Raw genomic sequence first — 12,189 nt, forward strand, 5'->3', positions numbered from 1 at the left:
TTGCTCAAAGGTTCCAGCTGATTTTAGCGCTCTCTGGATCCGCTGTTCACCAGACTGTACGGGAATTGAGTGAAAATTGCTGCAGAGATTTTCCTGTGGCTTTAAGCAGGGGATACCTAAACCAGTTATTTTAATCGGTGTGTATTTGACGTACAAGTACTTTAGCTGGCATTAGACAACACCAGTCTTAGGAGGCGTTCCGCCTCCTCCCTCACTGTCAGGGTTGTTGGTTTAAGGGCTTTGCTTTAGCACACTGACTCTGGAAGAATCTGCCAGGCACTTTATGACCTTTCAAAGAGCAAGGGCTGGCAAGAGCCCGCTCAGAATAGACAGCCTCCTGCCAAGAGAGGAGATGAGGATGTGGTCTCAAATGCCCCCGGGACCTGGCCACCTGGGGGCCTCAATTAAATGAAACGCAGGTGCCCGCGCTTAATTTTTTTAAACATTTCGGCTGGATTCTGGACCCAGTGTAAATTTTGCAGATTTATTCTTAAAAAATGCTTTTTTGGCCCTGGGGGTCCTTGTGGGACCCCCTGAGCTGGCCTAGGGGGTCAGGGTGTTTCTATCCTGCCCCCTTTTCTTGTTTTTCACGTTTGTTTTTCTGTTTTCTTGTGACTCAGTTCTACAGAGTCACAAGATGGCAGCCAACACTTCCTGGTTTGGTGTGTTGACAGCCAATTAGAATAAAGCTTGTGGTCGGGATGGTGCGCGGATCCTTCATGCCTCTATATATCGAAACTTCTATTTTTAGATTTTCTCAGCAACTACTGCATGGATTTACACCATTTAAAAAAAGGACGCTTTCTGAACCAAGCACTACCTTTTTGCCAAATTTGGTGTAATTCCGTTCAGCAGTTCGAGCTGTAGCCGTGTCTAAAGTTTCCTATGGGAAATGCATTATTCAATCTTTTTTTTACATTTCTCAGAAACTACTGAATGGATTTACACCATTTAACAACGAGAGTTCTTTCTGAAACAAGGGCTACCTTTTTGCCAAATTTGGTGTAATTCCGTTCAGCAGTCCAGGATGTAGCCGTGTCTAAAGTTTCCTATAGAAAATAACATGGAGAAAACACGTTTTGGGACCCCCCTTTTTTCTCGGACCCTGCTTGGCGAATCACCCCGAAACTTTCAGGATAGGAGCTGACCGGAGCGGGCCATAAGTTTTGAAAGTTTTGCGAAGACTCGTCAACCGGCGCCAAAGTTATTGGGGAAACAAAAAATTATTTTCCTATGGAAACTAGGTCCTAACTATCACTATCTACTGGCGACCACCAGTAGAGAATATGTATATCACCTGAGCTCGAGTCACACTCCTCCTGTTTTCACACAGGGAAGAGAACCCAGTTGAGTGGAACCAGCTGGCAGTAGTAGGGGCAGGAAGGGTGTAGAACCTTAGGGGATCACATTCAGAAACAATAATTTGGATGATTATGGAATTGTGTAGCATTTAGTGCAACAGTGTCATAAAAGTATTTTCTTTCTAGAAAATAGAAGCAGTGGGATGGACATTATGAATATTGTTTCTATTGATTGATTATTGAGTGCTGAGTTTGAGCATCTCCACACTATCTCCCCCTCGTTGTCTTGAGAGTCAAGTGTGGATCTGGTTGATTGTTGTACTTGACCCACTTTTCAGAGTCATAGTAGGACAGGCACGGTACATTAGTGGCAAACTTCCTCAACCCCTACATTTAAGGTTCAGTAGGCCTAACTTACACCATAGCCCCCTGAACAGGGTCTGAAAGCAGCATCTAGTTGTTAATTTATGTTAAGTTACTACATTTTGTAGAGCGATCAACCCCCACTGTGTTTTCACCACTAATAGAAAAAGATGTATTAGGGCACTAACCATGTTTTAATAGTTTTGAAAGAATGTGTAACTGTTCTCTAACTTCAGATGGTGATGGACTTTGTTCTGCAATGTGGCAGCTGAATGAAAGAAAGGAGAGCCACCTATACAAATTCTCCACAAGTGATAAACCACAAGGGTACCTTCTGTGGCGGAACACTGAGTGTTGAGGAATGCGATGATGGAAGCGATATTTTGGAAATATGTTCTGATGCTTATTCCCATCAGTTGCCTGAGATTTGGCACCATGCAACCTAAGACAGCAGAAATGCCAACAAGAGTGAACGGCTAACAGGCAGGACAGGGTAGTACTGGGGGATTGGCAAAACCCTCTGTAAATGCAGCTGTGCCTCTTGGTGTTCTGTGTATCTGAAATAAATGACAGAGAACAAAGTCGCCTAAAAGCAGTCTATGAAACTAGGGACTATATTGGCAGAGATGCAAATTTTGGTGGTGGGAAAGAAGCAGTTTACATTGTTTACAAGATGAATGGGAAGATTAACTACCAGGGAGGAGATACGATTAGAGAAGAAAATAGAGAAGTTATAGATAACCTGTATTATGTGAGCCAATGAAGACAGTGGGAGAGAATCGGGACTAAACCAGAGAGACAGTGCGGGTAAGTGCATGCAGATGAGGCATGGAAAAAAAATAATGTACGTTTTGGATGGGTTTAGTTGAAAAGAATGATATGTCATCCAATAATGGATAGAGGATACATCTACAGACATTGTCGTTAGGCTAAGAATGGTGGAAATCAAAAAATGAAGATCAGGGTGGTATTCATATAGAGGTGACACAAAAGCCCAGAGGAGGAAATGAGGGATCCAAGAGGAGTCCTGCAAATTGAAACGGCAGATCATCTGTGACAGAATTATGGGGATGCCTGTAACAAACAGAGGGAGAGGGTCACAAACTAGCCTTTCCCAAGTCATGGATTATTCATTCGTTGCTGCTCTGATTTGTTTATATTTCTGCCTAATAATTGCTGCCTGCTGTGTGCCTAGCTGCCGCTCTGATAATTTTGCACTTTACAATTTAAAAGCGCCGCTTTTTCTGTTTTAGCGCGTCTCCGCTGTGCTCCCCCTCCGCCTCCATTTTGTTGATGTTGTTGTTGTGGTCATCTATAGCCCGCCCCGCCTCCCAGCTGAGACGCCCTCCCACTGACCATTACAGCGCTCCACCACCGGAAAGCGCCGTGACTCGCTCCTCTCCCTTGGGCTGAGTGGTCGCTCCCCAGTGTCCTCCTGCTGTGTCACTCGGTATCGTTGCTGCTTTGATTTGTTTATATTTCTGCCTAATAATTGCTGCCTGCTGTGTGCCTAGCTGCCGCTCTGATAATTTTGCACTTTACAATTTAAAAGCGCCGCATTTTCTGTTTTAGCGCGTTTCCGCTGTGCTCCCCCCTCCGCCTCCATTTTGTTGGTGTTGTTGTTGTGGTCATCTATAGCTCGCCCCGCCTCCCAGCTGAGACGCCCTCCCACTGACCATTACAGCGCTCCACCACCGGAAAGCGCCGTGACTCGCTCCTCTCCCTTGGGCTGAGTGGTCGCTCCCCAGTGTCCTCCTGCTGTGTCACTTGGTATCGTTGCTGCTTTGATTTGTTTATATTTCTGCCTAATAATTGCTGCCTGCTGTGTGCCTAGCTGCCGCTCTGATAATTTTGCACTTTACAATTTAAAAGCGCCGCTTTTTCTGTTTTAGCGCGTTTCCGCTGTGCTCCCCCCTCCGCCTCCATTTTGTTGGTGTTGTTGTTGTGGTCATCTATAGCCCGCCCCGCCTCCCAGCTGAGACGCCCTCGCCCCTCCCCCTCCACCACCCATATATGACAGGAGTTCCCGCGCGCAGCGTTTACGCGCAGCGACCGCGCCCAACCCGCGCCGAAGGTGCGCCAAAGGTAAGCCCGTCTACGCCCGTCCGCGCCTGGACCACGCCCAGCGCCAGACCCCCTGGCCCCCGTCCCACCCAGCCCCCCCGCATTACCTACGATGCCGCCACCCTCCTAGCCCTTAACCCCGGCCGCGCTCCCAACTACGTCCATGCCGCCCCTGGACAAACCCATGGACCTTTCTCCTGCTTCTCCTGCAAATTCAGTGGCACCGTCAACATCTCCGCTACGACCACACCACAGATTCCCGACCCCAACCACCTACAATGCATCCTTCTCAACACCCGATCAGTCCACAGGCACGCCATTGACCTATGGAACCTACTAGACACCATTTCTCCGGACATCGCCTTCCTTACGGAAACATGGATGAATGCTTCCTCCGCACCAGACATCACCATTGCCATCCCTGAAGACTATAAGATCACTCGCAAAGACCGTACCAGCCACACAGGAGGAGGAATCGCTATCGTCCATAAGAAATCAATCCGCATCTCAACCAGCTCTGACGCCAACCTCGCCAACTCCCAACACCTTCACTTCCAGATCCACATCGACCCCAAAACCACACTCAGAGGCACCCTCCTCTACAGACCACCAGGACCCCGCGCAAAATTCAGTGAAGACATCACAGACTTCATCACCCCACACGCGCTCCCCTCCAAAGACTACATCCTTCTGGGAGACTTCAACTTTCACTTCGAAAAGATCAACGACCGCAACACCGCCATCCTCGTGGACAACCTCGCCAACCTCAGACTTAAACAACTAGTCACTTCCCCCACCCACATCGCAGGTCACACACTCGACCCCATCTTCACATCCAGCAACCATGTCTCCTTCAGCCACACCACTGACCTCCTCTGGACTGACCACAGCTGCGTTCACTTCACCTACAACAAACCAAAACCCAGCATCCACCTCCAACCTACCCTGCAAAGAAACTGGAACAAAATCACCACGGACCAAATCTCCGCATCGCTCCTTCAAAACACCCCAGCCCTCTCTTCTAACGCTAACGAAGCCGCCGCCAACCTCACCCTATGGTTATCCAACACCGCTGACACCTTAGCACCACTGAAAAAACGTCAAAACAAACCTGGAAGCAAGAAGGCCTCATGGTTCAACGATGATCTCAAGAAGTCCAAGAAACTCTGCCGCTCCCTTGAAAAGGCCTGGAAAAAAGACCCAACCACCAGCACCAAGGAAGCCTTCAAAAACGCCACCCGCACTCACCACCAACTAATCCGAAAAGCCAAGAAAACAGCATTCAAGGATCGACTTGACAACAACGCTCACAACAGCAAGGAACTTTTCAACATCGTCAAGGAATTTTCCAATCCCTCGGCCAACTCCAACGACATCACCCCCTCTCAAACCCTCTGCGACTCCCTAGCCTCATTTTTCCACAACAAGATTGCAGACATCCACAACAGCTTTGACAACCAACCCGGAAACCAACCCACCCTACCATTTGCTGATCATCTTCCCCCCGTGAACACCCTTAACGACTGGAACCCAATCTCCACTGAGGACACCATCCGCCTGATGAATTCCATCCACTCAGGATCCCCCACAGACCCATGTCCTCACCACATCTTCAACAAAGCAGACTCCGTCATAGCACCGCACCTCCGAGACGTCATCAACTGGTCCTTCAACTCCGCCACCTTCCCGGAAGACTGGAAACACGCTGAACTCACCGCCCTTCTGAAAAAACCCACAGCGGACCCCACCGAACTCAAAAATTACCGCCCCATCTCGCTTCTTCCATTCCCGGCCAAAGTCATCGAGAAAGCTGTCAACAACCAGCTCGCCGCCTTCCTCGAAGCCAACAAATCCCTCGACCCCTCACAATCTGGCTTCCAAGCTAAACACAGCACTGAGACCGCCCTCATCGCAGCAACAGACGACATTCGAACTCTACTGGACAATGGAGACACAGTCGCCCTCATCCTCCTTGACCTCTCTGCAGCATTCGACAAAGTCTGCCACAAAACCCTTTTACAACGCCTCAATAACATCGGAATCCAAGGAAAAGCACTTGAATGGATCACCTCGTTCCTCACCGGAAGAACCCAGAGAGTCCGCCTTCCACCATTCAAGTCCGAGGCCTCTGAAGTGATCTGCGGCGTACCACAAGGATCCTCACTCAGCCCCACCCTCTTCAACGTATACATGAGCCCCCTCGCGGCCATCGCACGCCAACACAACCTCAACATCATCTCTTACGCGGATGACACTCAACTGATCCTTTCTCTCACCAATGACCCCAGCACCGCCAAAACTAACCTACACGAAAGAATGAAAGAAGTTGCCGAATGGATGAAACAAAGCCGTCTGAAACTGAACTCAGACAAAACAGAAGTCCTCATCTTAGGTACATCCCCCTCTGCATGGGACGACTCCTGGTGGACGGAAGCCCTCGGAAAAGCACCCATCCCGACAGACCACGCACGGAACCTAGGCGTCATCCTGGATTCTTCACTCTCAATGAACAGACAAGTCAGCGCCGTATCCTCTTCCTGCTTCAACATTCTTCGCATGCTCAGAAAAACATTTCGCTGGATCCCCTCCGACACAAGAAAAACAGTCACCCACGCTCTGATCACGAGCCGACTGGACTACGGAAACACCCTCTACGCAGGTACTACCGCAAAACTCCAGAAGAAACTCCAACGAATCCAAAACGCCTCAGCCAGACTCATATTAGACATCCCACGCAACAAACACATCTCTGGTCACCTTAAAGACCTCCACTGGCTACCCGTCAATAAGAGGATCACTTTCCGACTGCTTACCCATGCACACAAATCACTCTACGACATCGGTCCAGAATGCCTCAACTCACGACTGTCCTTCTACACCCCCTCCCGCCAACTACGTTCTTCCAGCCAAGCCCTCGCCACTGTACCTCGCATCAACAAGACCACCATGGGAGGCAGATCCTTTTCATACCTGGCTGCTAAAACATGGAACTCACTCCCCGCTTACCTTCGCCTTACCCAGAACCACCTAGCATTCAGAAAGCAACTTAAAACGTGGATATTTTACAAGTAATCCTCCTCCCCTTCCTAAGCGCCTTGAAACCCTCTGGGTATGTAGTGCGCTATACAAATTCTATGACTTGACTTGACATGAAAGATCGGAAGAAACCCAACAGAGTGCATTGTTAGGATTTCCTATTGTGGTATTTTATGGTTTTTACTAGTGCCACAAGTTTGATCCATAGGCTGTCTAGAAAATAGTTGAGAGCCACAGAAGTTAATTCTGATGCTAGTTAATAGGCAACAGGTAAAAAACTGCAGATGTCCAGGATTCCAACTGACACATCCACTCGCACTATAAATACGGGCTTCTCAAGGAGTCACCAGATATTTTCAGCCATGAACAAGGTCAGTACAACATGATCCAAATTGTCAACGGATAGGGTGCAGAAATGGTACAACGTATGAAGATAGACAAACATATCACTACGCCCTGCGTAGACAGTAATAGATCGCAGACTTCCAGCGTACTAGCCGCGGTCCGTGCAGATAACAGCGGTGGGCCGCTTGAGAGGGGATTTTCAAGGGACGATGCCGGGGGAAAAAAAAAATTAATTTTACCTCTGCATCGTCCCTCGAAATCCCCCCCCCCCCCCACACCCCCACCCGGCCCCACCGCTGTTACCTGCACCGAACGCGACACTTCAAAAGCTAGCATTTATTTCTAATGTAAGCCAGTTGGTACCTCTTTCTTTGGCCGAGGAGACAAGTCAAGTTCTGCTTTCCCTTCCTCAGCCCATGTCAAGAAGATCCCAATGAGTTTACTCTAGGCTCAGATGCTTCTTCATTACAAGCATTGGTCTACAATCACACTGTTTTGTCCAGACATGGGCATCTTAAATGTCGGTTTTTACACCTGTGTTTTGAATTTATATACAATAAATGTGCAAAAAAATCAATTAGTGTGGCCTACCTAGCAGAGGACATCACCAACAATCAGAAAGTAGGAGGCCTAGGTGTTATTACACAGCATGTCACCAGAGAGAATGACTGATTAAAAATATTTCAGTACCACTGGAACATTTTTTAGAATGATGAAGGTTTAAATTAGGTGCTTACTGATTGCCATTAATTACATTTAAATTAATAGGACATCTTAAAGGCATGTTAAGTTTGCAAGCACAACCCAAGAAACCTGCTTCAGATGCTTGACATCATACACCTATAACAGGCTTTCTTTACATGCAAGAACTACTCTGACAGAAACAAATGTGGCAGGTCTCTACATGATACCAAAAAAACATAACTGTGATAAGAAATGTGTAGTGCATTTGATTGAATGTTTATGCTGAAAATTATACGTGAATTCCCGAACACGCAAGAGCTTTGCAAAATAATTATTCTGAATCACACCTTGCACAGCATTATACTTTTCATCCTTCTAACCAAACAGAGTTTAAACCTATTAGGACAATGCATCGATCCAAGGTCAAAAAAGAGAATTCCAAATCAGGCAAAGAGAATACAGATGCATTATTAAATAACAGGTGGCATAGTTTGGTCTAAATGAAGAGTTTGAGGTAGGATTATCATTAAAATGAATGATTAAAGATACTTTACATCATCTTTGACATGAATGAGTGGGAGAAGGATCTATTTAGAAAAGGATTTGTCATGAGGATCTATCTTCTATCAGTCATAGCTAAGTATGCATCAAACGTTCCAATCTCTTGTAAAGGCCCTTAGCATCAGTACTCACTCTAGCAAAGTCAAAGTGGCTTCAGCAGCAATTCCAGACTTGCATCATCAACATAGCTGCACACACATTAAACAGGCACTATGGTCTCCATGCATCATCTGAGACTAATGCAAGAGGTGATCAATAAGTTTTAAGTGATCTATTTTCTCATAATCCGTACATTCCCTGATACTATATTTTATCTTTCTTATTTCCTTCCTTTTGCTGTGAAATTTCACTATTACCTGAGAAAAGTCGAGAACTAGGACAGAGGGTCAGAATAATATTATCTCTATGGTAATACTATTATTCTTGATCTAAGGGTCTATTCTAATCTCAGTGCCCACTCCCCAAGCCATCTGCAATTGTTCCTTGGTATGGGCTCACCACTGTTGTGCCTGGGCACAAGGCTGCTTGCCTCATATATTTGCAAGCGTGATGTTAGCTGCTCACAGTGTTTATGCAAGCTTTAGAGAATCATTTTTTGGTGACAACAACCCATTTCAGGGGACCCTGTAGTTGGAAATGGGGCAGAATCTTGGATTACCAATAGCAGATTTGCCATAAAGTTTACTTTATCCTTTAAAATTGGGTGCCATAGTGTAACTTATATTTTGGAAATAGTTATTAAATAGGTAATTGACAGGTTTAATGCAAACTATCTAAAGTGAAAGTGTCCATGGTAGGGCAACCAGTCACAAATGTCACAATAGATGCAAATACAGTCCATGGTAGAAAAAATGACACAAAATTAGGTTTGTAAAAACATTAAAAAATAAAAATTACTTTGGTGAAACATCATTAGGACATTGGAATGATCGCTACTTTAAAGAAAGATATAGAAGTGAACTTCCTTCTCACAGCACAATATAATTCATGTGGTGTGCATCATGTATTCCTCACTATGCTGTTGGTAAAATCTTACAGGACCTTGTGGAAATGTACCCTGCTGCAATGTCTACTTTACTTCTCCTAAGAAATAGAAGCGGTAGTTTTTGGAAACATTATAATGCAGTGCTTCCCAAACACTACAGAACCAAGACCCACTTTTTAGTACGACAATCCTTCGCAACCCACCTAACTTACATAGACAGGAAGGGGGCGATTGATTTAAAGTAACTAAATCATTGTATGGTAGCACATTGTAATTTACAGGCTGCATATTTTCCATTGAAATGGACACTAAATGTGCCCAGACATTTAATGATAAAACTATGTTGCACACAAACAATGTGTGGAAATCGGGTTTCAGTGAGTGTTTATTATTTGTGCATCACCAAAAAAAGCATCTTGATTTGTTCTGATCCTATTAAAATCTTTCTTTCCATCATACTTCAGAATTACAAAACAATTGTGCTTCATTTTTGATTTTCTAACTGCTGAATGTGTTCAATTCATTTACAGGTATTTTCAATTTGTTGTGTTAGGAAAAAGTGACCTTCTACAGCCTATCCTTTCACACTTCATGTACGCCGGCAAGATTGTAGCATAATTCATTTTAAATTTTCATTTTCTCACTGCAAAGTGAGAGTAATTTGTAAACACCAGTCCCCATGTTAAAAAACATTAGCAGCAATTTGCCAGAAGACATAGCCTGACATTTGACCTCTGTTTTTCAAGCGCAGAAATTGTGACAATATAAATACAGAATTCTAAGGCATCTTTGTTTATTACTTGGACTTTTGCGAACTACCAAAAATCGGCTCGCGACTCAACAGTGGGTCCCAACCCAAAGTTTGGGAAACCCTGTTATAAGGAGATTTCACCTTGGTCACGCTTCTGTTGCCATTACTCCAAGAAAGAAGGGGAGATGATGTGGTCTCACGGCTAGAGCTGCCAAATTTGAAGCTGGGAATCCAAGGATTTCACTTAATCTCCCCGTACCTACCAAAAATAAAAAATAAAATGCATGTGTCCTTGTGTAACGTAACTGGTGCTGATGTAAAGCCTTCGGGTTTAGTTTGCGCTATATAAATCTGCAAAAAAAAAGTCGCCGCATTTACTGTACATCATTTATTCTGATTACCCTTGATAGAGGAAGCTGCTGAATGAACATCCTTAAGAGGTGTAGAAGCACTGCTCGAGAAATAAGGGTTCAATCACAGCTACAGGAACGTGTGGCAGAAATGTAAAAAGAATTAGGCTCTATACTAAATACAGATGCTTATAATTGCCTCAAGTAGTAGGTTGCTTGTTGTGTAGGTATTTTATTTAAATACATATGTATCATGAAAATTTATATAAGCACAATATTCCGCCTAAATGTTATATTCCTCCTCCAAATACCTAATGAAAACAAATTACTACACTCTGTTGACTACTTTGCATTCCAAATTGTCAATATCTCTTCTGAAAAGAATGAAATTGAGTGCGGTGTTAGGATCACATCACATTAATTTTATGTGCGGTTTAATGGTTTATTAAATCTAAGATGGAATATTTACTTCTAGAAACAGATTCGACAGCATTATTTCCTAGTCATTTCAGTCATAACATCTGTTTGATTTGCATAGGTTTGATATTGGTCTCTACGAGGAGACAGGGAGGCCACTGTTGGTCAGTATAAAATCACTAATGTGCAACGGATGATGCTAGACAATGCCTTTAGCTGATCTTCAATGTAAACAGCAGTGTTTGAATACTGGTGGATGTGATTAGTCAAAGCAGAGAAAAAATTCTTGATGGACACCATGCCGTGGAGGCAAGTGCTGCTGGATCGTTGGAACTTCAAGTGGGACATTCTCGCTTTGAGTTGCAGTTGTTGATTCTCTGTTGTGTGTATGCAGGGTCTACCAACACGTTTCAAGATCATTGCTATGTCTACGATATCATCTAGATTTTATTCCATTCTTGACCAAGAAATAGTTCTTCATGTTGGTTTTAGGACAAGTGAAGACATTTCAGGCATTTGGAGTTCCCGCTGCCTGATTAGTGGCTGCATTGGTGGGAACGCCCCTCCAAGTTTGGAAGCTGAAGAAAGAACTTGCGCCGTAGCCAAGCATCACGAGGCAGGCAAAGAACTGAAATTGAAAAGAGGGCAAGAAGAATTAGTGGCATTTTAATGGTTTCAATATTCATCATCATACACTGTGTGCCGCATGTCAAGACAACTTGATGCTAGTTACTTACATTTTTTTTCAATTTACTTTTTTGTTTTTGTTCAACATGGGCGTAGCCTATTCAAGTGTGCGACACCTGCACAGAGGTTGTACCTATAATGACAGTTCCTACTTATGCTTTGACATACATTTATAATATTGACTATACGCATGTCACTAGTCAAGTAGCACATGCTTTTCACTATAGGTACATAAGTCACATAACCAGGCTGGAAAGCCAATCGGCGAGCAAATGCATCATGTGGAAAAAACAATAAGCTTCAGTTCCAACCGGCAGCAATCAAGAATCAAGATACTCTAGCATGAAAAGATAAGCAAAGGTAATGTATGCCATTGAATGTTGGTGTTCTGCTAATATATGGCAAGATAACTGCAGATAAAGTTGGATGGATGTGTTGCAGGGAGCAGAACTATGCTTGGGATCTCAGAACATCCGTAGTCAGGAACTGAGTCCCCATACTACCTCAGTACCCATGGGCCCGAGTATGACTAGCTATAGTGTCTCACCTGCCTCCAAACCATATCCAGAGTAAGTGACTTGACAATGAGGAACATAACACTCCCAACTCTCTTAGGGATCGCGATAACAGGACACCCATTTTTGC

At 44.7% G+C, this 12,189-nt stretch overlaps 1 protein-coding gene across 1 annotated transcript in view; it reads right to left on the reverse strand.

Moving 5' to 3' along the window:
- Positions 1–10,460: 10,460 nt before the first annotated feature.
- The window catches only part of PLLP (plasmolipin), a 44,717-nt gene continuing 42,988 nt past the window's right edge, over positions 10,461–12,189 (reverse strand). Inside the window, exon 5 of the mRNA XM_086950711.1 lies at positions 10,461–11,485. Within this exon, the coding sequence (XP_086806837.1) occupies positions 11,366–11,485 (120 nt within the window). The 3' untranslated portion in view covers positions 10,461–11,365. The remainder of the gene's footprint in view (positions 11,486–12,189) is intronic.

This window comes from Lissotriton vulgaris, unplaced genomic scaffold (assembly GCF_964263255.1).
Source record: "Lissotriton vulgaris unplaced genomic scaffold, aLisVul1.2 SCAFFOLD_2348, whole genome shotgun sequence".
Taxonomy (NCBI): Eukaryota; Metazoa; Chordata; class Amphibia; order Caudata; family Salamandridae; genus Lissotriton; species Lissotriton vulgaris.